Raw genomic sequence first — 23,311 nt, 5'->3', positions numbered from 1 at the left:
GTTTCTTTCATTTCCCTTAAATCACAACACTTGTTTAGTGAAAGTGTAACATTATTGCAATGTATTGTTGTGCTTTGAAAGTGCACTGGCTATTTGTGAAGGAAAATGTTTAGGTAACAATGAGCTAAAATAAACTTTTTGAAGAGCATTTTCCAATGCTTAAGTGGAAAAAAGGCTGTGGTGGGCCTGAAATTCCTGAGACAACAAAACCTAAAGATGCTGCTGTGTTCCTCCACGTGTAGAAATGCTTTACTAAATATGTGTATTGCTTAGTGTCACCACTCAGTGACCTGAGGAGTTCACTGCTCAGCTCCCAGAGCTCAGAAACTGACTAAAAGAGCATTGAGTATGCACTGGACAGCGCTCACTGTCTGATATCCAAGCTCTGGAGAGTTCAGAATGAATATATATATATATATATATATATATATATATATATCATGAAGGTTAATTTTGATTCTTTCATAAAAAACAGTTATTATTGACTACTCTTAGAGAGGTCCTCAATTAGTGTTTTTGTCTTTTTCAGGTACCTGCTTCTCCCCACACGTGGTAAAGGCACCCAAAGATGGTCAGTGTGAACAGTTTGCAGCTGTTGTGTTAGAAGCTGCTGTATTTTCAAATGGGCTTGTGTGGCAGGAATTTTCAGTTCCCTATCTCTACTGAATTCCAGATTGCTTCAGCATTGGCAGTCCCTTCTTTGCTAAGGTAAGATGCTGTTCATCAGCTGACTGAAAATACTTTAGCTTGCTTTCTGGGAAGCCCTGTTTCCTCAGTTTTCCTGGGTGTCTACCATTCCACTTAACCTCAAATTTCAGAAAGAAAGATATTCTGCTACATCATTTTTGAAATATGCCTCACTCTTGCTACCAGGAACCTATATGTTTAATTCTAGGGCTTTTTTTTTTTTTTTTTTTTTTTTTTTTTTTTTTTTTTTTTTTAACTTTTCAGGCCATCCATTAAAAATTTAGGTATTAAAATACTACCAACAGTATATGAAAACTTGTTGGCTTTGTTTTTAAGACTATAATTTCTGAGAGTAGCTTTTTTGTCTTATGGTTGTCTTCGTGTTTCCTTATGGATAGTTTCATTTTCAGGCTTGGACTAGTTTGTGAAAAATCTGATATTCCACTAAACAGATTTTGTTGCCAAATAGCAGTAGATCTCGATCTCGTGTTTTGCAACATGGAAAATAATAATGTATTTTGAGGAGCATTGGCATCTTTTCTTGTAGAGCTGACTCTTTTTTTTTCCCTCTGATTTCTGAATATTAGTATTTTGGTTTTGTTTCTTCTATTGCTTTGTAAATTAGTTTTGGAAATGGTTTCTTTCTTGTAATGGTCCTTGTCACAGTAGCATTGTTGATGGGTGGCAAATTCTTACGTAAAAGAGGGGGCTGATGCCAGAATAATTTAGGTGATAAGCACTTATCTCTAATTTGTTTTCAAGCAAGACATGAACATTTGGGGAGGAGATGATACTCTGGCATATTTTGTTTCAACTCTTCTTCATATCATTGCTACTGTAAAGATTAATGATAAAACACCAGTCAAGATATAGTTCTTGAGTTCACAAACCTACAGCACCATTGTGAAATTTGTGCCACATGCAGCTCAGAAATGATGTACCACCTAGGTAGATTAGGGAATGTACCTCGTGTTCTATCATTATTAGCCTTTGGGTTGCCATAACCCAAGGCATAGTTAATTCCATGTCAATGTTAGGTTTGCTAATATTATCTTTGCTGTTGTAGGAGCTCTTTGTTGATGGCGTGCTCCACAGCAAATTGTAGTTCTAAATTTCCTAATTTAAGATTGTGATTCTTGAGGTTTGGATAAGAAACTATCTGTATCAATTATCACTTTTCTGGTTTTGGTATTTTTTGCCTACTGTTTTTCTATTTCTTTTCTTTTTGGTTGGGGGAACAAGGTGGAGGGATTGTTAACAACGCTATAGATACACACCTGCCACTAAAATTAAAAAAAAAAAATAAAAATCAGAGATGCTGCTTCAAACTTGGACACCAGATTTTTTTTATTATTATTATTTTATTTTTTCACAGAGAAGCTGATAAGCCATAAATGTCCAGGTTTTGTGCTGTTTGGAAAGGGCTGTGATGTATCTTATTACCTGCTTTTCATTTTTCTGTGTGGGGGGTAGTCCTTCCTTGGAACTTCCTAGAACTTCCTTGGAGTTCTTGAACACCAAGAGTATAATGTTGTATACCATTAGGAGACATTGAGAAATGTTTCATTAGAAAACCTATGTTTTTTGCTCTGGAGGATGCCATTTCCTTGTAGCTTCAATCTGTCCTAGTTCTAGCAGCTGCTGTTTCAAGAATTATTAGATTTTATCTCCTACTAAGATTCTTACAATAGTTCTGCTACATTTACTTCCAAAGTGAAGTAACATCTTACTACCTGACTGAATTGAAAAATATGATATTGTAAGTGATCAAGAGCACTGTTCTCTATGCTGTTTCTGAAACTTGCTCTCGGTAATATTGACAGAATTTACTTGATAAGGTAGTAAAGATTTTAGGGCTGTTTTGTGCAATGGAGGATGATAGTCTTGCGTTTCATGGCATGGTATTCCAGGTTCTGTCTGTGTGAGCATTATTTGAAAATTCACCGTGCTCTTTATTACTTGCTATTTAGTATTACTGTGGAGCTGATGAGTTGCAGTAGATACAATTCCTCTAACTTTGAGCTTTTTCAGAACATAGTAAAAATGTCTTATTAGCTATATTGAAGTTTATTTTCAGTAGTTACTTGTGGAATGACTCTCAGTTCAAACTCATTCTTAAACTGGTTGTTACTGTAACTGGGTTATTTCTCACTGTTTATGATGCATTTACTATTTCTGTTTCTTACTGCTTGGATATTGACATGATGTATAAACAAATTATTGAAGTAACTGGAAGTTTTCATTGAGTCAGTATGTGGAATTGAACCTTGCAGCTTTAGCTGCATGTAATTGTTCTGAGATGTCAGGTCTCAGCATTTGGATATTTGGAATGAAAATTTGGATATTTGGATATTTGGAATGAAAGCACTGCAGAGAAGTGATTATCTATTTCAAAATTACTGTGGTTGGATCTTAAGATCAAAATTATCTGTGCTATGCTATGTTGTTCTTAAGTTGGTCTTCATATTGTTTTGCCTTTTTTAAAGCTGAATAAGGATAGTGTCTGCATTTTTAAATATGTAAGTGTAGTGCCTGACAGAGAAAGATATCACCAACCTGACTTGTGTCCTGAAGTTTTGACAGCTCTGTCGCAATGTTTTACAGTAACTGGAACTAGACGGTGGGAAGTGGGTACATATTCCTGCATTCTTGCTCTTTTTCTGTACTATCTCTTAAAAGAAGATCAGATTCCTCTAGCATGTTAAGAGACTACTCCTTTAGGAAACTTTAGAATGTAAAAGTCAGCTCCGTTCTCAGTGTAATTTCTGTTGCAGTTCGTTTATTGCACGTACCAGATACAGACACTTGCTTTTTTTTTTTTTCTTGATTTTGAAGCTTGAGCTGTCTTACTGGTTCTTACGTTCTGCCAATACAGATATACTCTCGTTCACTTGGTTTTCTGTCCAATCCCCATCTCTCCCTTGTCTGATACCTTTGGTCCTATCCTGTGTGAAAAAGAATATATCTTAATTTTTTATTCTCTGGTGTTTGTAGCTATTAATTTGGTACCATTGGGCTTATCCCATGTCTGTTCTGAATTCCAGCATTGTGGGGCTAGCTGGAAAGGCTTTCACCGATTTCACATAATTTGCTGCCTTCTGACAAGTGAATGTTTAGCTCCCGTTTATGTGGGAGTGGTGAACTTCTCCAGTATTTTCAGTGTAGTGACCATAATGTTGTCAGGTAGGAAAAAGGCAGTTAAAAAACTGAAATGAATTTGACAGGTGACAAGAGCTGTGACTTGCAAGTCTACTTGAAGGCTGTAGTCATTTCAGTGAGTTACAGTGTTCTTCTAAGGAAAAAAAAGTCTTAGTGATTAACTAGAGCTTTCCTTTTGTACCCAAGGGAGGAGAGTGGGTTTAACTTCCAACATGAATTAACACTTCCTAAGTTATTTGCAATGGCCCTAGTCAGGGTCAAGATCTGTGCAGCCAAATAATTTCAAAAAATCCTGTTTGGGATAAGCAAGAGGATGCCTGAAATTCACTTTACATTTGTGCAGCCAGAATAATGCTCAGGTCACATTGCTTTATGCATGTAATGAAAAGTTTAAAATTTTAAATGAATGTACAGACATGCGTAGTAAACCACAAGCCATAACTTCTTTAATCCAAAAACAAAACCCCAAACAAACAAACAAAATAAAATAAAATAAAAATGTGCTCTGTTCTTCCACTGGTTTAAACTCTGAAACCCCTGAGTACCAGAACTTTACATAGCAAATAGGTGTCTCAATTCTGAAATTTGCTTTCTGCAGTTTGGCCTTGCTGAACTCCTGTTAAATATAATGTGTCGTCGTGCTCTTGAGAGAGATGTTATTCCTATAGGAACATTGACGTATGCAGCCTGTCATGGGCTCCCTAGCTACACTGGAGTGGAGTATCCACAAGATAGGAGGGGATGAACTTCACTTAGACTCTGACAAGTGCTGATATTATTTCATGTATTAAGGTTTGGGATTTGCTATTTTTTCCCCCTTGAAAACAAGTCCTTTTTTCAACTGTGTGTGTGTGTTTCTTCTCTCTCTTATTCTTTCTTTGAGCTATGCAAATGGATTTTATGTGAAGGCATTTTTCTGGAAGAGAAGTTAGACCAGGGGGCCAGAGGTTGAGACAGTAGTAAAGGAACATTCCGAGTTTACTGTGCTGCTGTCTGAGAGGTTGTTTAGGATAATTAACGTCATTTTGTCTCTACCTTGGTACTGGTCTGAAAAATAGTTCTAATTTTGTATTTCAGGTGTTTGTTGCTTAGTGTCCAAATGGTAATAAAGTTCTTTAAAGAAACTGAGACAAGCAGCGAAGTAATTCTCCTGTAAAGAAGAGTTTTCCTTGGGTTTCTTAAAGCAGAAAATATAGTATGAAGAGCAGCAATAATGGGGAAAAAGAGTAATAGATTTAAAAACATTCCCTGTTGAATAATATCCCCTCTTTTCTGGTATAGAGATATGAGTTTTTCCTAGTGCTGATCATTTTTAATTGTTATTTTTATAGGACCAGTTTACATTGAACAGTCGTAACAGTCATGGCATCCAACAAATTTGTCATTAAGGTAAGTGGGATGTTATAGCTTTCACTTAACAAGAAAAGGAAAAGATACTTTGTGATACTGCTTAGAATGTTTGTATGGTGTTTTAAAAAGCTGATGATGAAGAGGTGCCTCCTTCAGGCCTATGGTCGTGGTAGCATATTTTGTATCAATGTTTCTACCTTTGGAAGCAAACTTCTTGGATTGCTGGCACAGTGTGTCTGAGGTCAGCTGAATATTAGTCATGTAACTAAAAGTGATTAGTTGTGTAGCTGGAAACTGCGTGAATTCTTGATAAAACAGTATTTGCTACCAGACGTAAAATTTAGCATTGATTCTCCTTGTACTGTAGGCTTGCAATATTATTTGTATAATTCCCAGATAATCTAGAAATTCGTGGTTTAAGGGCTGTATTTTTCTTAAATGTTTTTTTTTATCACATTTGACTCTTCGTTTTCATCTTTTCTTGCCTCTCTTCCCATTCTCAGGGATTAGTTATTTTATATCTGGCAAAATGCTGTTATGGTTTTATTTGCAAACAATCAAATTTAGTTATACATCTGAAGTAGGACACTTCTCAAAACATTCTGTAATAACTATGCTAAAAGAATTACAAAGTGCTATAACTGTATCAGTTTATTAATAGCTAAACTAATTGCTTAGTAAAAATTGTGAAGCCTTCTCTTTTGGACAATCTTTCTTACTTCTGTTTGCACATGTACATCTGGGGTAGTGCATTTCTGAATGGTTAGAGCAGTTTTCTTAACAGAAGAGACTTTTTTTTTTTTTTTTTTTTTTTGTGGGTAACTAACCTGTTTAACAAGCAGACCAATTTTAAAATTATATATATATTTGCTATGGAGTACAGTCTGTGTTCTTTTCTGTGGAGAAGTTACCTTATTTAGTGGGACACTTACTTAAATCTTTTTAATGTTTTAATGTGTTTGTAAACCTTAAATTGATATTATCATGTCTTTTTTTTTTTTTTTTTTTCCGTGTTCTCCTTTATTGACATACTGTTCAGTACTTCTCAATTAGGGTAGGAGTTAGGAGGAGTATCTTTGATTTTGAGCTCATTTTATCTGATATGCTGACTTCATATGCTGCTGGTGTATTGACAGGAGAACAAAAGGAGCTGGGGGTAAAGCTATTGTTTTTCTCAGCTGCTATCTCTTGATATCATTAATAGTAATGCAAGTGGTATGAGTTGAAGTATCTTTGCTAGATAAAAAGGCCTAAGATGATTGGTTACTGACCTGCGTTATTACAGTTTGCTGATTCAGCATAGGCACTTCACTGTTAGTCAGTATGTATTCTGCTAATCACTAAGTACTTTAATATCACCACCTGAGCAGATGGATTCATTTCACATTGAGCTTGAATTTGTAGGTAAGCAATTTGATAGGTACAGCTTTTGAGATGCAACTTAATTTTCTTCCCGCTAACCTTTAAGAAATGAAGATTAATTTTTGCATGCACAGAATGTTGAAAATTAACTCATATTGAATTTACATTGCATATTTGATACATTTTATTCAAGGTAAATATGTAAAAAGCTAATGGGAATTCATTTTGGGCAGAGAGATGCATATCATTGTATTTTAGACCAGGGATCTTGTGTGTGAATTTTTGCTTCTTTATATTCATTGGTTGTACAATATATAGTTTTTAAAAGAATAAATCCATTTTTAAAGATAGCCCAATTTTCACATGATTTTATTTTTTCAAGAAAGGTCCCTGTGCAGAAGATACTTCCAATGAAGGGCAGAACATGTTACCACTCCTCTCCACAGGGAGAGTATGGAACGTAGTTATGTTTTTATTTTTAGGTTCCTCGTGTTTGAAATCGATGGGGATATTTTATGGAATCTGAAAGTGTTTCACGTATGCCGTGTCTTCTCTGTTCTCTATTTTAGATTTTTACGTTTTATAAGTATGCGTACATTAATCTTTTTGGTAAGAGACTGAAATGTGCAGCTAATTTGTCTTTCGAGTCTTGGCTAACTCAAACATAATTTAGGAGGAAAACACCTGTCATGTTTTTAATGGCTTTGCTTCTTAAAGTACAAGTTAAATCAGGATCTCAGTACCTCCAGTGTAATGGTCAGATGTTTCCAGTAGAGGGAGGGTTTGGCTTATTTTTGAAAGGTGTTCCTAAGCCTGCTTTTATGGGCAATTAAAAGCGAATGGAATAAAATAATTGATGCTGTAAAATTGCTTTAAACCTTAATACAAAAACAGTCCTAAACACACATTCTTTTCTTGCCAAATGGCTGGATGCCATAGTGCTGTGATGTGCAATAGATAATATTTTATACAGGTTAATTTCATCAGCCATTTTCAATTTTAAGTAATATTGATACTTCATAAAGCACTATATGGTAAAATACTCCTAACTATGTAAAATCAGACATATGAATTAAATTAAGCTTTTTATGTTGCTAAAGTATTTTACTGTTGTTCTGAGAAATAAATCTTAACTTTAATTGGTGAGGCTTAAAGCAAAATCATGAACTCTATACAGACTTGAAAAATAATATCACTAGGGCCTTGTTTAAAACTTTGGACAAACTAGAAAGAATTACTCTTCTGAAATTATGTAAATTGAGTTTATCCATGTGAAACTGCAAATCTAAATACAGAAAATTTTATAGCTGTAATAGAAAAATTTCATTTACTGTTTTCTGCAGTTTGTTCATTTGCCAAACACTGAAGACTTTTCAAGTTGTTACTACACTTCAATAGCTCAATGCAAAAGGAAGCTTATTTTACTTTGGCATTTCCTACTTTCAGAAATTAAGAGCCTCTGTTCTATCTCAGAGTTGCAGGCCTTTGCTAGCATATATCTTAGATTTAATATAATTATAGTTTGTGTTCCCTCTGGTCATCCAGCACATTCTGCAATTGATTTTTCCGTAGTGTTCCTTGTTATCAGTTGAAATTATTGTATGCTGGGAGTGTATATGAAACCCCACTTGGTCCTTCCTACTTAAATATTTATTTATTTTTTTTTTTCTTTGTATTGTGAGCTCCTTTGAAGCAGCAAGCATTTTTCTTTCTTTCTTGAGAGTAAAGCTAGAGGTATCGAATGGGACTGGATAGGAAAATGAAAGCGTGACTGGAATGTAGTCAATCTTCCCCTTTGTTTTGCTTCTTTATATATCTGTTACTTAATTATCCATAATATAATGAAATCATTTCTATGTTGCTTTGTAAGAAAACACATCATAACATTTGTCTGTGGAATATCTTAAAGTGCCCCATGAAAGAAAGCGCGCGTACAAATTATGTTGATTGTAGGCCGTAAGGAGTAGGCAAAGAGAAATGGAAAGATACATTCTGTTTTTAGGGTCTTTAGCACAGAACTGCTCATGGTACTGTTTTGTTTGGTCTGGAATAAGAAAATGAATTATTTAATTCAGAGGGGCCATCATGACTTCATTTTTTGTTTTTTTTTTTTCCATGCATGTTTAAATCTGTTAATAGATGTCTAATGCTAAAGCTTCTTACTGTATCTCTGCTCTTTCCAGTGTGCTTTAATTTTCTTGCTACCAGCTGAAATATTATACAATGACGGTGTGTTGACAAAGATTTCTGTATCACGTATGTCTTTCATTCTGATTCTTAGATGACATTGAAGTGGTCAAGCAGAATAAGGCTCATATTTCTGTGTAGTGTGTCCATTGAATTAGCTGATTGATATTTCTGTAAATATTGATCAAATCAAATATCTGTAAGTTAAAAATGCCCCCTGTGAGAAGGAGGGGCATATTTGCTTCCTCTTGAAAATTATTGGGAGGGGGGAAAAAAGCAGATGATTTTTTTTATCTAATTCTCTAATTCTATAGTCTGTTTCCTTCTAATGAATAATGGAGAATAGTAAAAGTGTTTTACTGCTATATTAAGTTCATAGATACACGAAAGCAGTGCTTTCGAGTGGAGAATAAGAATCAAGAATACTGCTTGTGTTTAAATACTTTTTTCATCTGTTGTGACTGTTCAAAGTTACTAGACTGGTACTAGGGATTTTTTTTACATAAATAGTTTTGAAAAGTGTAACAATATTTTCTAGTTCAAGTTGTGCTTTTTTGAGAGCACTCAGTTGAAATAAGTAACACATGCGGTATCTCTGTCCTTTTCCATGTTGCAAAGCTTAGAAATGTGTGTGAAATTGTTGTAGTTGGAATACTTGCAAATGTTTTAGTAAAAATATGCTAAGATTCAATTTTCTAAGAATAAATAGAATTTGCAAAAGTATTTTGAATCTTAGAAGTATGGTAGCAGAGGTCTCACAACCGATTAAACGTTGTTGAATTTTGCATTTGATGTGTATTGTGCGTTCTTATGCTTCCTTTATGGATCTTTACAATTTCAGGAATAGCTAAGTTAACCATTTAGTGGTGGTTTTCTAGGGATGTAGTTCTCCTAAAGTGATATTGCTTAGAACAATTATAAATACAAGTAGGTGGAATTAAGTACACTTCTGTGATGTTTGTGTTAATTTCTACATGCATGCATAAAATATGACACTTGTCTTAAAGAAGATCCCAAGGAACCTGTGGGTAAATGCGAATTAAATTGGGAATTATTAAGCAACAATAAAGGATGGAGAAACATCTATTTTGTTTTCTTTCTTACTGTGCATGTCAGTCCCAGTTTTATGGGGCTAGATATGGAATGACCACGGTGATGAGTAAATAAGTTCCAGAAGAAAGAAAAGAGAAAGTTGGGAGGTAGAAGGGGGAGGAAAATTGAGTGCATGTTCTAATTCTAAGCCTCCTGGAGTCAATGGAAGTTTCCTGACTGACCTCAGAGGATTAATTTTCAAGCTTAAGGAAGTGATGAGCGGACGGAGAACTGAGACATTGAAGTGTTAGCAGAAAGGGAAAGGAATGGGAAGCCAGAGGAATAAACATCAGTAGGGGAAATGCTGCTTTCACAGGGATCATTTTGAATGAGGAGTAAAAGGATGGTTCAGCTTCTATTACTCTTTTGGCATTGGAAATAAATTAATCTGATTAGTATAAAAGTACTAGTTGTGCCAGAAAATGAGGATTTGGCTAATTGTGAATGCTATGCTACTGTGATGGTAGTATCATTCTAAACATACATCATACCAGGTGATCTGATTTTTGTTTTTCTTTTAGGCATAGTAAATTTGAAGATGTTATCTCCATGGCAATTGACTTAGGCCTTATTTCTGACCACCACCAACATATTTTTCACTTCTACTGTTCTGCTTGTCTGCTTGGTGGTACTGCCAGCATGACCCCTTAGTCCAGCAATGAAGGAAGAAGGAATGGCGAACTTAGAACCAAACTTAATGTCTCTCAGTCCAGCAAAACTTCAGGACTTAGCAGGAGTTACTGCATGGGGCTGGTGATTGTCTTTAGGTCCTGGGAGAGGTTTCTGCTTGTGCTGCAGGTGAAATTCTTCAATTTCTTCCAGTGAGTTCAGATGGGGTTAGGCTGGAAGGTAAGGGGATCTCTGTTTCACACAATACCTTTATGCAGTAGTGAGTAATGTCATGTCCAAACAGTTTGATTGTAGTCATGCAGTTTTTGCTGTTGGTGTTAGAATCATAAAATTGAAATTGAAAGATTCTGCATGGTTTCACATGGCCTCTCTTCTGGGTAATGTCAATAGATTCTGATGTGTGGATGTTATGTGGGTATTTGGGTTTTGAGTGTTCTGACTGGACTATGAAATAAAATGAAGAAGAGAGGCTGACAACACATTTGAATTATTTCCTTATGTTTCATCCATGTAGTTCAGTACTTCCTTAAAAGGAACTTATTTTTAAAAGCAAAATTATTGCTTGGTTTCAATTCCCAGCTAAAAGCTTAGTTTCTGAACATTTTATATACTGCAACAGTTACCATTGAACTATGACTTTGCAGTATTTTTCTTGACTCAGTAGCCAAACTTTTCCTTAAATAATGGTACCACAGGATGTGGCACCCTATTTCAGTATTCTGCTGCAGTCATTGCTAAGCATGAGCACTGATGATGCTTGACTATTGTGAAAACCCTTTAAACTGCTGATAAAATGATGACTCACGGTCACCTGATGAAAACAGATTCATTACCATGACTCCAGAAACTTTAGATCCCATGTAAGTGTTTCACTTCCCACACTAGTTCTTCTAAAAGGGATGATGATGCGGTTATTTTCTAACAGTTGACAGCTGCTCATTTAAGCTGTGACAATGTGGTTGGCAAAAACTATAAATTCCAGACATTTTTTTAAATAATTTAAGGAACTAAAATCCGTATGAGCTGTGAAGAAATCACCAACATTATCAGCAGTGTTACTTGGAGTGTTTTCTAATCAAATTATACGTCTTAGATTTCATTTACCACTGCTAAATCAAGTTCGTATTATGGTGGATCTGACCCAAGCCTCAAAGTCTGTGGGCTTTAGATCAGAGCCTTTAGGAGAATACTGGCAGCACACTGTATCTTAACTAAGGACATAACTACTTTAACTTATCAACGATCTTCAGTTTAATTTATCCATCTTTTTTTAAGCTCAGTCTGTTTGTCTGTAATGTTAATGTCAAAAGAAGCAGGCTGGAAAAATAGTGAAAAGTGATACAGACAAAAAATAAAATCTAAATCAGTATTATTTTCATTAGGAAAAGAGTAAAAAGCCAACCTAACAAACTGTCTTGACAGTTTGTGATTACTCAAGCATTGTGAAAAGATAAAGCAAAAAAAAAAAAAAGTGAAAAACATGAAATGAAAGTTTATGATTCTGTTACAAAGTAGACAAAGGTAAGACTTGATTGCTGGAATTTAATAGTGCTTGACAAGTAATTGAATGTGGGGTAGCATGGCATGGTTAATTCATTTGTAAATGATCAGGAGTTCCACTAGTGACTTTTATCTTAAACTAGTTTTCTTCTTTTGACTGGAAACATTTTTAATTTGAAGCGCTATGAGCTACCATACTTAAGGAAATCAAAGTATCAAGTGATTTCAAATTTATGTGATTAAAACTTGTGCTAAAATGGATAATGGTCAGTTTGTGTATGGGACCAATACAAAAATGTTTGTTTTTAAACAGATACTAAGTAAAATTCATGATTTAAAAGTTGACATGTAGGATCCTATGGTATTGTAGTTACATCTCCATTTCTGTTCTTTTTTTTTTTCTTCTGTTGTCTCATTTCAAACTTAGGTGATGGACATGATCTATTTGTTTGGTGCTAAGATCTGGTACCCATCTAATTTGAAAATAATTATCAGATCAGAAATGAATATTCAGTTCAGATATTAAGGAAAATACTAGAAACAATATAACTTTCTAATATGTTGTAATATCAGTCATACAAATGCTGTTAAGAAGTCACATAGGGGGGAATCATGGCTTTTTCTTTTTAGTCCCTGAAAACTCTCTCCTCCATTTTTATTACCACAGATAAAATGGTAATGAAGAGCAAACATTTGCAGGTTTAATAATGACAGAAATACATTTGAAAAACTGTATAATATGGTATGAAGTGGTATCTTAATCAACAGACAAGAACTCTTACTGCAGAAGTTCTGCAATTTGTCTGTATTAGAGCCCTTGTATATTTTTATCCCTATTTTTTTTTAACAGGATAGAATCTGTCAACTTTTGCATTTGTGTGATTTTGCTTGGGCAAATCAAGAGAAAGAGTAAATGCCTTTATATAATAAATAAAAATCCCAATAGCTGTATAGGTGCATTTAGTCATGGAAATAAATGTTTATGAAGGTAGCTTTTGGAAGCTTACTCTGTCTGCTGTACCGTTGCATATCAAACTAATCTGTTTTGTTTCCTCGCTTCCTAGAACACAATATTTTTAACAGGGCCTACGTGAACACAAACTCTGCTTACTACGAAAGTGTCTGTAGTTGAGAAATTTTCCCTTGCGGAAGTGGGAAGAGAACAGTTTGTAGTTCAGGTCACGTGCAGATAATTTGAAACCAAAAACTTAACTGCAGTGACTTGAGTACTTTAAGATCATCTTTTCCTGTTGCTGTGTACACTTTGCTAGGGAAGTATGGTTCTTTTATGAAACCTTAAGACCAAGTGCTGTCTGTCTTGTTTTGTACTTTCTTGTCTTTGCCTCATCTTTCTTTGAGGCCTCTGCTATTTCAGCTATCTGTACTTTTTACAGACAGATCCTCTTGCTTGAAATCCTGAGTCTACAACCTTCAGCTTTTACCTAGATTTTTTTTCCTTTTACTATGTAACTTGCCATGCATGTCTGAAAGAGCATTCAAGTGGGGAATCACTGTTCAAATGCTGTATCAAATATTCTTTGAAGTATAGGTAGTTGTTAGTATGAGGGGGAGTGAGGAAGAGATCAGAGGAGGGGAAGATTGACATAACATCACTGATTTCCACACAAGAAACAGACAGAACATTTTGATGTGACCACAGAACATTTTCTTGGCATTTTAACGTTGCCTCTGACTGGAGTTTGAGGGCGTCTGTGGAAGTGTGTTCAGAACTCTATCATCACTTTGCTCTGAAAACCTGTGCAGTAACAAAACTAAGCTAAACTCAAACCCAAGTGCAAGGTCCTCTTTGGAAGGCCCTGCTTAGTTTCCAGGAAGTAGTGAGGTGTCTGGCATATCTGACATCACTCAGCTGATGAAACAATAGTTTATATAAGATGCAGTTAAGTCCCGCCTTTCAAGTTCAAGCCAATATTCTCCTAGTTTAAACTCAGAGAGTCATCTTTGTTCATTGAATATACCAGTGATTTAATAGCACTCATAATTAACCAAATATACGTGATTGTGGTTTATCCTGCTTTTTATCATACAGATTAAGATTGATAGAAGCATATAGCGCTGAACATAAAATATTTGCTGAGCTAAAGAGTTGGGAAAGGGCTAAGTCTTGGGCCATTAAGGATGTTCTGTTCAATGCCAAGATCTGAGGATTTGACAGTTAGTAGGGTCATGCAGTGTATAACTTTCCCTTCTTTATTTTTACATTCCTATAGTAGAAATAAAATAAGAAGGTGAGTAATATAAGTAGCACTACCATAGTGCATTGCCTTGCAATAATATGGTAATCTCCAGTAATGGAAAGGAAGCTTATAAAGAGATTCAGTACTGGCCATAAGTCTCCGGCTCTTACTTTGCTGGGTATTAAATTGTCATGTGGTTGCAATTTGTATCTCAGATTTTACAAACAATTTAGATGGTAGGAGTAAGTCTGATAACTCTAAAGTTGAATATGAAGCCCACAATTAAAAAGTTCTTGCCTCCAGTAAGTGTCTAGTAACAATCGTACTGTAATATGGAATAGACTCAACAGCTGTGATTGGTGGTTAAAATATTTCTTCATACTTATAATCAATAAATACATTAATAGATATCCAGAGAGATGGTAGTACTGAGGATGAGAAGGAATTTTTCTCTAATGGACTGTTGCTAATGTAAAGTTCAATTTTTCTTTTACTCCAAAAGCTTTTGAACGTTAGCAGGAACTAAGTAGTTCTGGTAGTCTGGTTCTGCCTTATTCAGCACAGTTTGTGCTGAGCCCAGTTCTAGATGTTACAAGTTTATCCAAGTTGTTTTGGATATTAAATGAAAATTATAATTTGACAGTTATCATTAAAAAACAAAAAAACAAAACAAAACACAAAACTTTGTTTTGGGCTAGTCTCCAAAATGGTTTTGTAGCTTAGCAGCTGGACTATACTCTGGCAAGCTCTTGGACTGTGGGCATTGTTAGGAAGCTCAGGAAGGCAGCAAGGCATTTGTGAAGTGTGACTTCCAGATTGGGTGTCCTGACCATTTTCAGGCCAGGACAAAACAGAATAAACTGGGAAGGTTGATGCATTACTGTAAATATATTCACATTGGAATAATGTGTGTGGGTTTTTTAGTATTTGGTTAAATAAAATTTCTAAAAGAAAAAGAAGTAAAAATTTCTCATTATTGTAGTGGAGGCAGCTCACAAGAGTGCATCATTTGGCAATAGGTTGGAAACCACCCCCCACCCCCAAATGTTTTCCTTTGTTTCCCTTGTCACTAAATTTCCTCAGGCAATAGATCTTGTTTTAGAGCTGTGATACTGTAAATGAGGTACATATGGAAGGAGTCTAGAACATAACAACAGAGACACTTTGGCTATACCCAAATAGCATTGTAAGTCTATGTATTCGTCAGGTTGTCATAGCAACAGAAAATCGTGTCTCCATTTGTAGCCAGGGATAAGTCTTAACTACAAAACTGCAGAAAACTTTCTCAGTTGAGAATATGGATTCAGACAGTTTGCTCATGGGATGGATTGGGGCTGTATTCTGTTGGTTTTACTGTGCAAGGAGAGATAACATATAAAATTGCAACATGAATTTTAGCTTTTTATTATTAAGAGCTGAGAAACTGAGAACTTCAGCATCATCACTAGCTGTGGGCTCTGTTGTATGGAGCTTCCTGGAACTGTGCCTGAACAGTAGTAAAGAGTTGTGCCTACTGCTCAGACAGTATAGAGGCTCCTGGGATAATTTAAACTTTTGTCCTCCTTCTTAGTCTTTCTGTTCTCTGTAAGAACGGTCTGTCCCTTCACACCAGCCTTCTGCTATGTAGATACTAGTGTTTTGAAATCAATGCTAAAGATAGTTTTAGAATTGGCAATGTAATGCTATGTAAGGGGGTAAGCTGTATGAACATCCATTTTATAGCAATGCCCAAATCAAAATCTTTACTGCTGCTGACTGTTGTCATACAGGTACTTTATTTTTGAAATACTTAATTTTTCTTTAGATTCCAACACCATTCTAGGGGTAAGATCTTGAACAGCAGTGGCATGCTTGTTTCTCTAATCTGACAACTGGTAAAGTAGTTCAGTGATCCTCAAGGTGTTTCTATTTGTTTCCTTTTCAGTAATAGTTTGGACAAAAAAGTCAATATGCTGCAAGTTTAAATGTTAAACTGCTCAAATATTAGGCCAGTTTTGTTTAAAATATAGTGTCATTTAAACATAATGCTCTTCATTATCCCATTAATGTGGTGAAAACCAGCAAGTTTTTTTTCCCCTGTTTTTGTTGGGATTATTTGTTTTATGGCAATTCCATTGTGGACTGTACAATGAAGGCTCCCATTTACTTGAGATGAGGACTTTTTCCATGATGTGAAAAGACCCTCTGAAAATTCTTTTCTGAGAGATCATTCTCAGCAGTGAAGATCTGCTGTGGTTTTACTTTCATGTTCGCAACATTGCTGTAGAGAGACTATTTTAAGTCTTCCCCTGGTTCTGCTAGAAAGTAAAATGAAAAGGATCAGGGCTGCGGAACAGCATGCAGAAGGTCAGTACCTAGTGGGGGGAGCAACTTTGAGATAAGCTTTCACTTGCTTAGCTGTTTTTGAAGAGCAGGGGGTATGTTTATCTTCTTGAATTGTAGATAATCTGCAGGTTATAAGCATGAAAATGCAATAAGGTATCATTAGTATTAAAAGGAACAGATTGCATATAAACAAGTAATGGGATTGTGACAGTTATGCTGCTGTGGAAAGAGAATCTGTCACTGAGTACTTGGGTATGCTGGAGTTTCCCTCTGTGATTTCCACAGGAAGCATCTGCAGTCTGATTTTATACAGAATAAATTCCCAGTTAGGTCTGTCTTTGTTGCTTGCAGCTGTCTTGAGCCAATCCATTAATGTTTCTGGACTAGAGCAGAAGCTGAATATTTACAAATTATTCCATGATGAAGAAATGCATATCATAAAGCTTTATTTAGCTCATGGAATTGTTGAAGAGCCCAGTCATGGTGAGATACAATTCTTGCATTCCTTCTTTGATGCAAGACAAAGTTTATAGTGAGGGAAAAAGTGTGTAAACTGTTTTCATTCTTTCTTTTCCAGTGCCTTTAAGGCATTGCTTTATTTTTATTTTTTCCCTCTTTCCTTTGGTCATTCTGAGTGTGTAAGAAATACTTCTGTATTCAAACAACGACGGGTAACAGCAAGATGAAACAGGGGAGAGAAAATTTGCAGGCTTTTGATGCCTCATTGCCGGCGGGAAGAAAACACCCATGGCAAGCCGGGTGCAGCGACGGGGTCCAGAGGCAGGCGAGCAGCCGCCGCCGGGGGCGCAGCGCTTCAGCACCACGCGGCCGCGGACAGCGCCTGCGGCGGGCCCGGGCGGGCGGAGGCACCGCGGCAGGGGCTGGGAAGAGGGCACCTGGGGAGGGGAGGCCTCCTGCGGGCACCTCGGAGAGAACCCTTTCGAGGATCATTCGCTCCTTGCCGAGTGAATTAGTCTTCGTATGTGTGATGTTTGTTTATTTATTTATTTATTTATTTTTCCTGCTAACTTAATTTCTCGCATTTAAGAGCCATGCTGTTAAAGTCCTAGGGTGAGGTGTTTCATAAATGCTTCCGGAGCACAAGCACAACCTCACTGAGACATGAGTGTCCAAAACTAAATTTTATCGAATTAGAATGTTCCCATGGTGTTAAGTCTGTTCATCGTTATGTTTATGATTTTTTCTCATCAATTTTTAACCCAATAATTTTAGAGAATAAACTATTTTGAAGAAAATATCTTTTTTAGTACACATTAAAAATATCAGTGGGGTATAAACAAATGGAAACCTTAATAGACAAATTTTCCTTCCCTCTTTACTTTTCTATATACACAAATGAACATTTAATAAAAATAAAGGCAGATTGAAACAGGTTTCTGGTTACTTATCCTTCTAACCTTTTTATACCCACATTCTTGATGCAACCTTGTATGTTCACTCTGTCTTTTTTATGTTTTTTCTCCAATGAGTTTTTAGAAATTTCAGCTGTGCAGTGGGGTTCATAAATACATGCTGGAAAGTTTATGATCTTTGCTTTTTATTGTTGATCATGGCAGGAGAAAACTTCAACTAGTGTGGAAACTATTGATAATCCCTGTATTGAATGATTGAAGAAAATATATTATTCATGTTGTGTACCTGCTTTTCAAAATTGTAGATATCTTATGCTTCATTGCAACGTTTAGGATTGGAAGATGGGACAGTTTCATACACATGACCTATGCCATTTTTTAAATGTTTGTATAAGTGTGTGACTGGTAAACCTATTAGTTGGTCCCTATGTGTTGCACATAGCTTGCATCTTCTATACCCGGCTGGACTCACAGTGCTCTCCTTAGTAAACTGAGAGCAGAAAATCTCTGTTTTATTTAAAGAGAATAATAATAATAATAATAAAAATACCAGTTGTTGCAGAAGACTTTTTAGTGGTTTCCAAGTAAGGCAACAGCAAATTAGATACTTAAGACTTTCTTGTAATGTAGCTGTGATATAATATTTAAATCTGTAATGAAAAAATATATCCTATATGGTAAGAGGATACAAGCAAAGTTACCATAGTTTCAGAATGTGTTGTTTTTTAATGACTGTATTTGTTATTTTTAATTTCCTGATTTCTTTTCCACAATTCTTTCCCTTTCTAAACAATGTAAAGGGAAGAAAAATTAGCTTCCTTTTGTGATATATAAGTATTCTGTTTACTTTTGAAAAACCTTTGTTTAAATTTAATATTTTTTTTTTTAAAGGGGGGGTAAACATGTGGATATGTGTATGTTTTAACGCTCATTTTGAGACACTTTAATCTCAACACTTCTAATATTGGCAGTCTGGCATTCATTGTAACTATAATAGGTTATTTCATGCTGCTTCTCTTTATATTCATGGTTATGATACTGAAATGTTAAGACCACACACAGACAGCAAAGTCTCTAGCCACTTACGCATGTAAACAGTCTGGCTTTTTACAAAGTGGAAAAATATTTCTTGTGCACCATTTTAACATGATCAGCATGTTAAGGCTCAAACTGCAACTGTGTCAACATTTCTTTGGCTGTAACCATTAATTCTGTAGCCTCTTGATAATATGTAAAATGTGAAACTGGTTTGTTTACTACTGGGACTTGTCAGCAATTACTGTCTGCATTTAGCTTAGTACTTTCAAATAGATAATAGATCAAAGAATTATTTTGCATCATCGTTCTGGTTTTAGAAAAACAAAGGTTTTCTTGGTTTTATTTTTCATCTGGCTTTGGGCTCTTTAGAGAGATGTTTGAGCCATAAATTTCATAAATATTTTTCTTATGTATGTTGGTAGGCAAAGGCACAATGTATTGAACAAGATTCTGTAACTACCATCTTATATGAAATTGTCAGAGAGAGGAGACAGGAATGTAGATCTCTTTCACGTCACAGTTATCTGAAGACCCAGCATGACTTTACCCCAGCTAGGATTTTTTCTTTTATTTATTTTTGTATTTGATGTAAGTTTTCAGCATTCTTACCATTATGAACTGCAAGTGTAGTGGTCACACATTTAATATCAATGCCCATATCATCTTAATCACAAAAAATTGTGAAGACTACAAGAACTAATAGACTGTTCTTCACTTCTTTATAGTACGAACCTGATAAGGTTAAGGATATCTATAAAAGATGTTATATATACGTATAAATATAATTTCTAGACATAGCATATTTTCTTGTGTTTAAGCATCCAACTAGATTTGCAAATGTTGTGCAAAGTATCTGTTTAGTACAGCAATGGGAACACAAACTTTTTCTCCAGACTCAGTAGATCTTCTAGCTGTATGTTATGGCATAGTAAAGGGCTTTGAAAAACTGCTCTTAACTGTTTTTTTCCACCCAAGTTGAACTGATAACATGCTTGGCCTCATCAACAGATGCACATAATGCATTTAGTTTATATATGTTATGTATACTAATACCTATGTATTTTTTAAAAAGTTAATTTTTTACTTATTGCTCCCTGCAAATGGTTTGGGGAAGAAAAAAAATACCTGCCAGCTATGTATTATTGTATTTTTTATGATACCAAATCACAAGCTGTAGGAAGTGACAAATTGTAGGTTGAGTTTTGTGATGAACCCTTCGCCACTACTTTGAAAAACATGCTCTCCAAGTTATACACATCTGGAAAAAAATCAGTTTACATTTGTTGGTAGAAAAGCCTTCAATACCTGGTTCAGAAATCACTCTGAGAAAAAAATCTCAGTAGAGGACCCTGAATCTCAGTATTGCCCCCTGTATGACTGCAGACAATCCTGAGTAAAGATGGAATCTGATTTGAAAGCAGAGAAACTCTAGGGCACTAAGGGATGTGGCTTAGTGGTGAGACTTGCTAGGTCATGTTGATGGTTGGACTTGACAGTCTTGAAGGTCTTTTCCAACCTACATGGTTCTGTGATTCTACATGGCGGGGTGGCTTATTTAAGGGAGCAGGAGCAAGCAGGAGAATGATGTACATGATCAGTGGAGCAGAAATGTGTAGGTAGAGTCAAACTGAAAGCTGAATAATAAAAGGTGTAATGGCAGAGTAACTGATCTCCTGATCGCCCTTTATTTTTCCAAAGTATGGAGGAGGGGGAGTAAAACAGGAATGAGTATAGTAGTTTGATCATGAGCTAAGGATTAGGAGTAATAAGGGAGATCCAAACTGATGGAAAGTCTTGAGTGACGGGATTTTTGGGGGATGGGGGGTGAACGGGGGCACAAGATTGCATTTGCCAACTGGGAATAGGGATGAGATTAGGAAAGTCTAGATGTTAGAAAGCGTCACTTTTGGGAGATGATGGTGGAAGTCATCTGCTTTATACATGTAGTATGTGCTCTACTTTGCACTATAGAAGGAAAACTTGAGGTCCCTGGAGTCAGTCAAAATATGTTTTATCCTTCTCTAGTACTAATCTAAAGTAAGGATAATGTTTTAAGGTAGGTTAATTGTATTGGTTGTGGAGGAATGGTTAAGTGAAATAGGACATGTTGATGTTGGGCAGTTAAGAGGCAATGGGCTAGTAAAGTACCGTACTCAACTCACATGAGTCTGGCACGTACGCAGCTGGCTGAGAGCCAATCAGGCTCAAGGACACGATGCCCTTGAGCGATTGGGAAAGTCCCTAAGGCGGGATGGTGGCTAAAAGAAGGAGGAACTACCTGAAAAGAGCGGGAAATGTTAGCCAATGCTGAGCTTAGTTTTTGCAATATGTATGAGTTGATTATGTTCGAACTAGATAAAAGGCGACTGAGCTATCCATTAAAGTTGAAGTTCATTGTTCACTCATATTGAGCGTCTGTGTCTTCCTCCCGTCGACAACAAATTGGCGCCCGAACAGGGACCGGTCTGAACGGGATTTGGACACTGCTGGCAGTGATCCTGGGCCACGTGTTCGACGGAATAAGGGAGGATCCGGTCCTGCAACGCAGCCCAGGAGGTGGAAGGGACAAGAATCCCCGCACACGCGTCGGGAAGGTGAAAGGGACGTGGAGTCCCCGCACCCGGGAGAGGATCCCGCCGGTCACGCGTCGCCGAGGTCTGAAAGGTGAAAGGGACGAAAACTTGGAGTCCCCGCACCCGCAGCTCGGAAGGTGGAAGGGAGTCCCCGCACTCGGGATGAGCCTATAAAGGGTCCCACCGGAAAAGCGCCGCCGAGGTCTTTGCAAAGGCTGCAACTGTATATATAAAGGTATGAAAGACAAGCGGCGTATAATTTGCTCAGATGCTTTTTAGAAAAGCGGAGCATTTTAGATATAGATTGTAAAAAAAAGAATTACCAGGGTTGTTAGCATGTGCAGTAGCGCAGGGTTGTTTTACAAATCCTGATACAGTTTTTTGAAGAAGCAGAGTGGCGTAAATTTGGGGACAAATTGTTTGATGTTATTAATGATATTAAGTCTGCTAAAAAATTTATTGAAGCCTTGGAGAACAGTCACTAACGCTTTAGCTACACATCAGGCTGAGCAGGGAGTCGCTGCTGCCGCTACAGAGCGACTGGGATTGCCGGGAAGTGCTGGAGCTGGGCATTGCCCACTGCCGCCTTCAGAAAGAATGATAACGCTGCCTCGGGGCTACGGGGCAATGGGAGCCTCCCCACCCCCCTCAGTCACCGCCACGAGCAGCGCTGCGCTTGGAGTTCACCGTGTGGCGAGTCGGCACAGAGCAGAGGGACGGACATCAGGACCCTGCAGCCTGTCTGACGTAACCATGGAAGCAGCGGCGGCTGTGCTGCTTCTCTCTGGCATGTTTTTGATCTGTGGAGACCGTGCATGGCAAGGAGTACCAGCCAATGCTTTTGGAGGACCGTGTTACCTAGGGCGACTCACACTTTTCGCTCCAGATTTACACTCGTGGCAGAACTCGACAAGGAGCAGAAGAATTAAACGAGAACTAAAAACTCTGGGTTCTGACTGTAATGATGATGTAGAATTGTGGGGTCCAGCAGAAAGATTCTTTGTTTCTTTGGTGCCTGGTGTGGGAACTGCACACGCTTTGACTAACATTAATAAGCTTGCTTGTAGGGCTGTTAAACAATCAAATGTAACAACACAAGTTCTTTCTGAAATGTCACAAGATATGGAGAGTCTAAGACATGCTGTATTGCAAAATAGGGCCGCTATTGATTTCTTGTTGCTGGCTCAGGGACATGGGTGTGAAGATGTAGAAGGAATGTGTTGCTTTTATCTTTCTGACCATGGTTAGTCAATTCACGACCAGTTGAAACGGTTAAGGGATCATACACAAAAAATTGTAGTACAAGATAGTTGGTTTGAAGGTTGGCTTAAATCTGTTTTTGGGAACATGGGTGGATGGGTTTTCTTAGTTAAAGAGGGACTTCGCTTTCTACTTATAATTATATCGATTATAGTTGCTGCACGTATAATCCTTAACTGCCTAACTAAGAAACTAGAGCAACTCACAGAGAAGGTATTTGTAGCGCAAAATAAAAACGGGGGAATTGTGGAGGAATGGTTAAGTGAAATAGGACATGTTGATGTTGGGCAGTTAAGAGGCAATGGGCTAGTAAAGTACCGTACTCAACTCACATGAGTCTGGCACGTACGCAGCTGGCTGAGAGCCAATCAGGCTCAAGGACACGATGCCCTTGAGCGATTGGGAAAGTCCCTAAGGCGGGATGGTGGCTAAAAGAAGGAGGAACTACCTGAAAAGAGCGGGAAATGTTAGCCAATCCTGAGCTTAGTTTTTGCAATATGTATGAGTTGATTATGTTCGAACTAGATAAAAGGCGACTGAGCTATCCATTAAAGTTGAAGTTCATTGTTCACTCATA

The 23,311-nt window shown here is 36.8% G+C and overlaps 1 protein-coding gene across 4 annotated transcripts in view; it reads left to right on the top strand.

Moving 5' to 3' along the window:
• Positions 1-23,311, top strand: part of SLX4IP (SLX4 interacting protein) — a 104,304-nt gene that overhangs the window by 811 nt on the left and 80,182 nt on the right. For all 4 annotated transcript variants that reach the window (XR_014690739.1, XR_014690740.1, XM_084512495.1 and 1 more), the window contains exons 2-3: positions 530-708; positions 5,178-5,235. Coding sequence is in view for 2 of the 4 variants with exons in the window: in XM_084512495.1 (XP_084368621.1) it covers positions 5,209-5,235 (27 nt within the window). In the remaining 2 variants the exon portion in view is untranslated. The remainder of the gene's footprint in view (positions 1-529; positions 709-5,177; positions 5,236-23,311) is intronic.

Source organism: Aythya ferina, assembly GCF_964211825.1.
Source record: "Aythya ferina genome assembly, chromosome: 3".
Lineage (NCBI taxonomy): Eukaryota > Metazoa > Chordata > Aves > Anseriformes > Anatidae > Aythya > Aythya ferina.
This window is presented reverse-complemented; position numbering and strand designations above follow the sequence as displayed.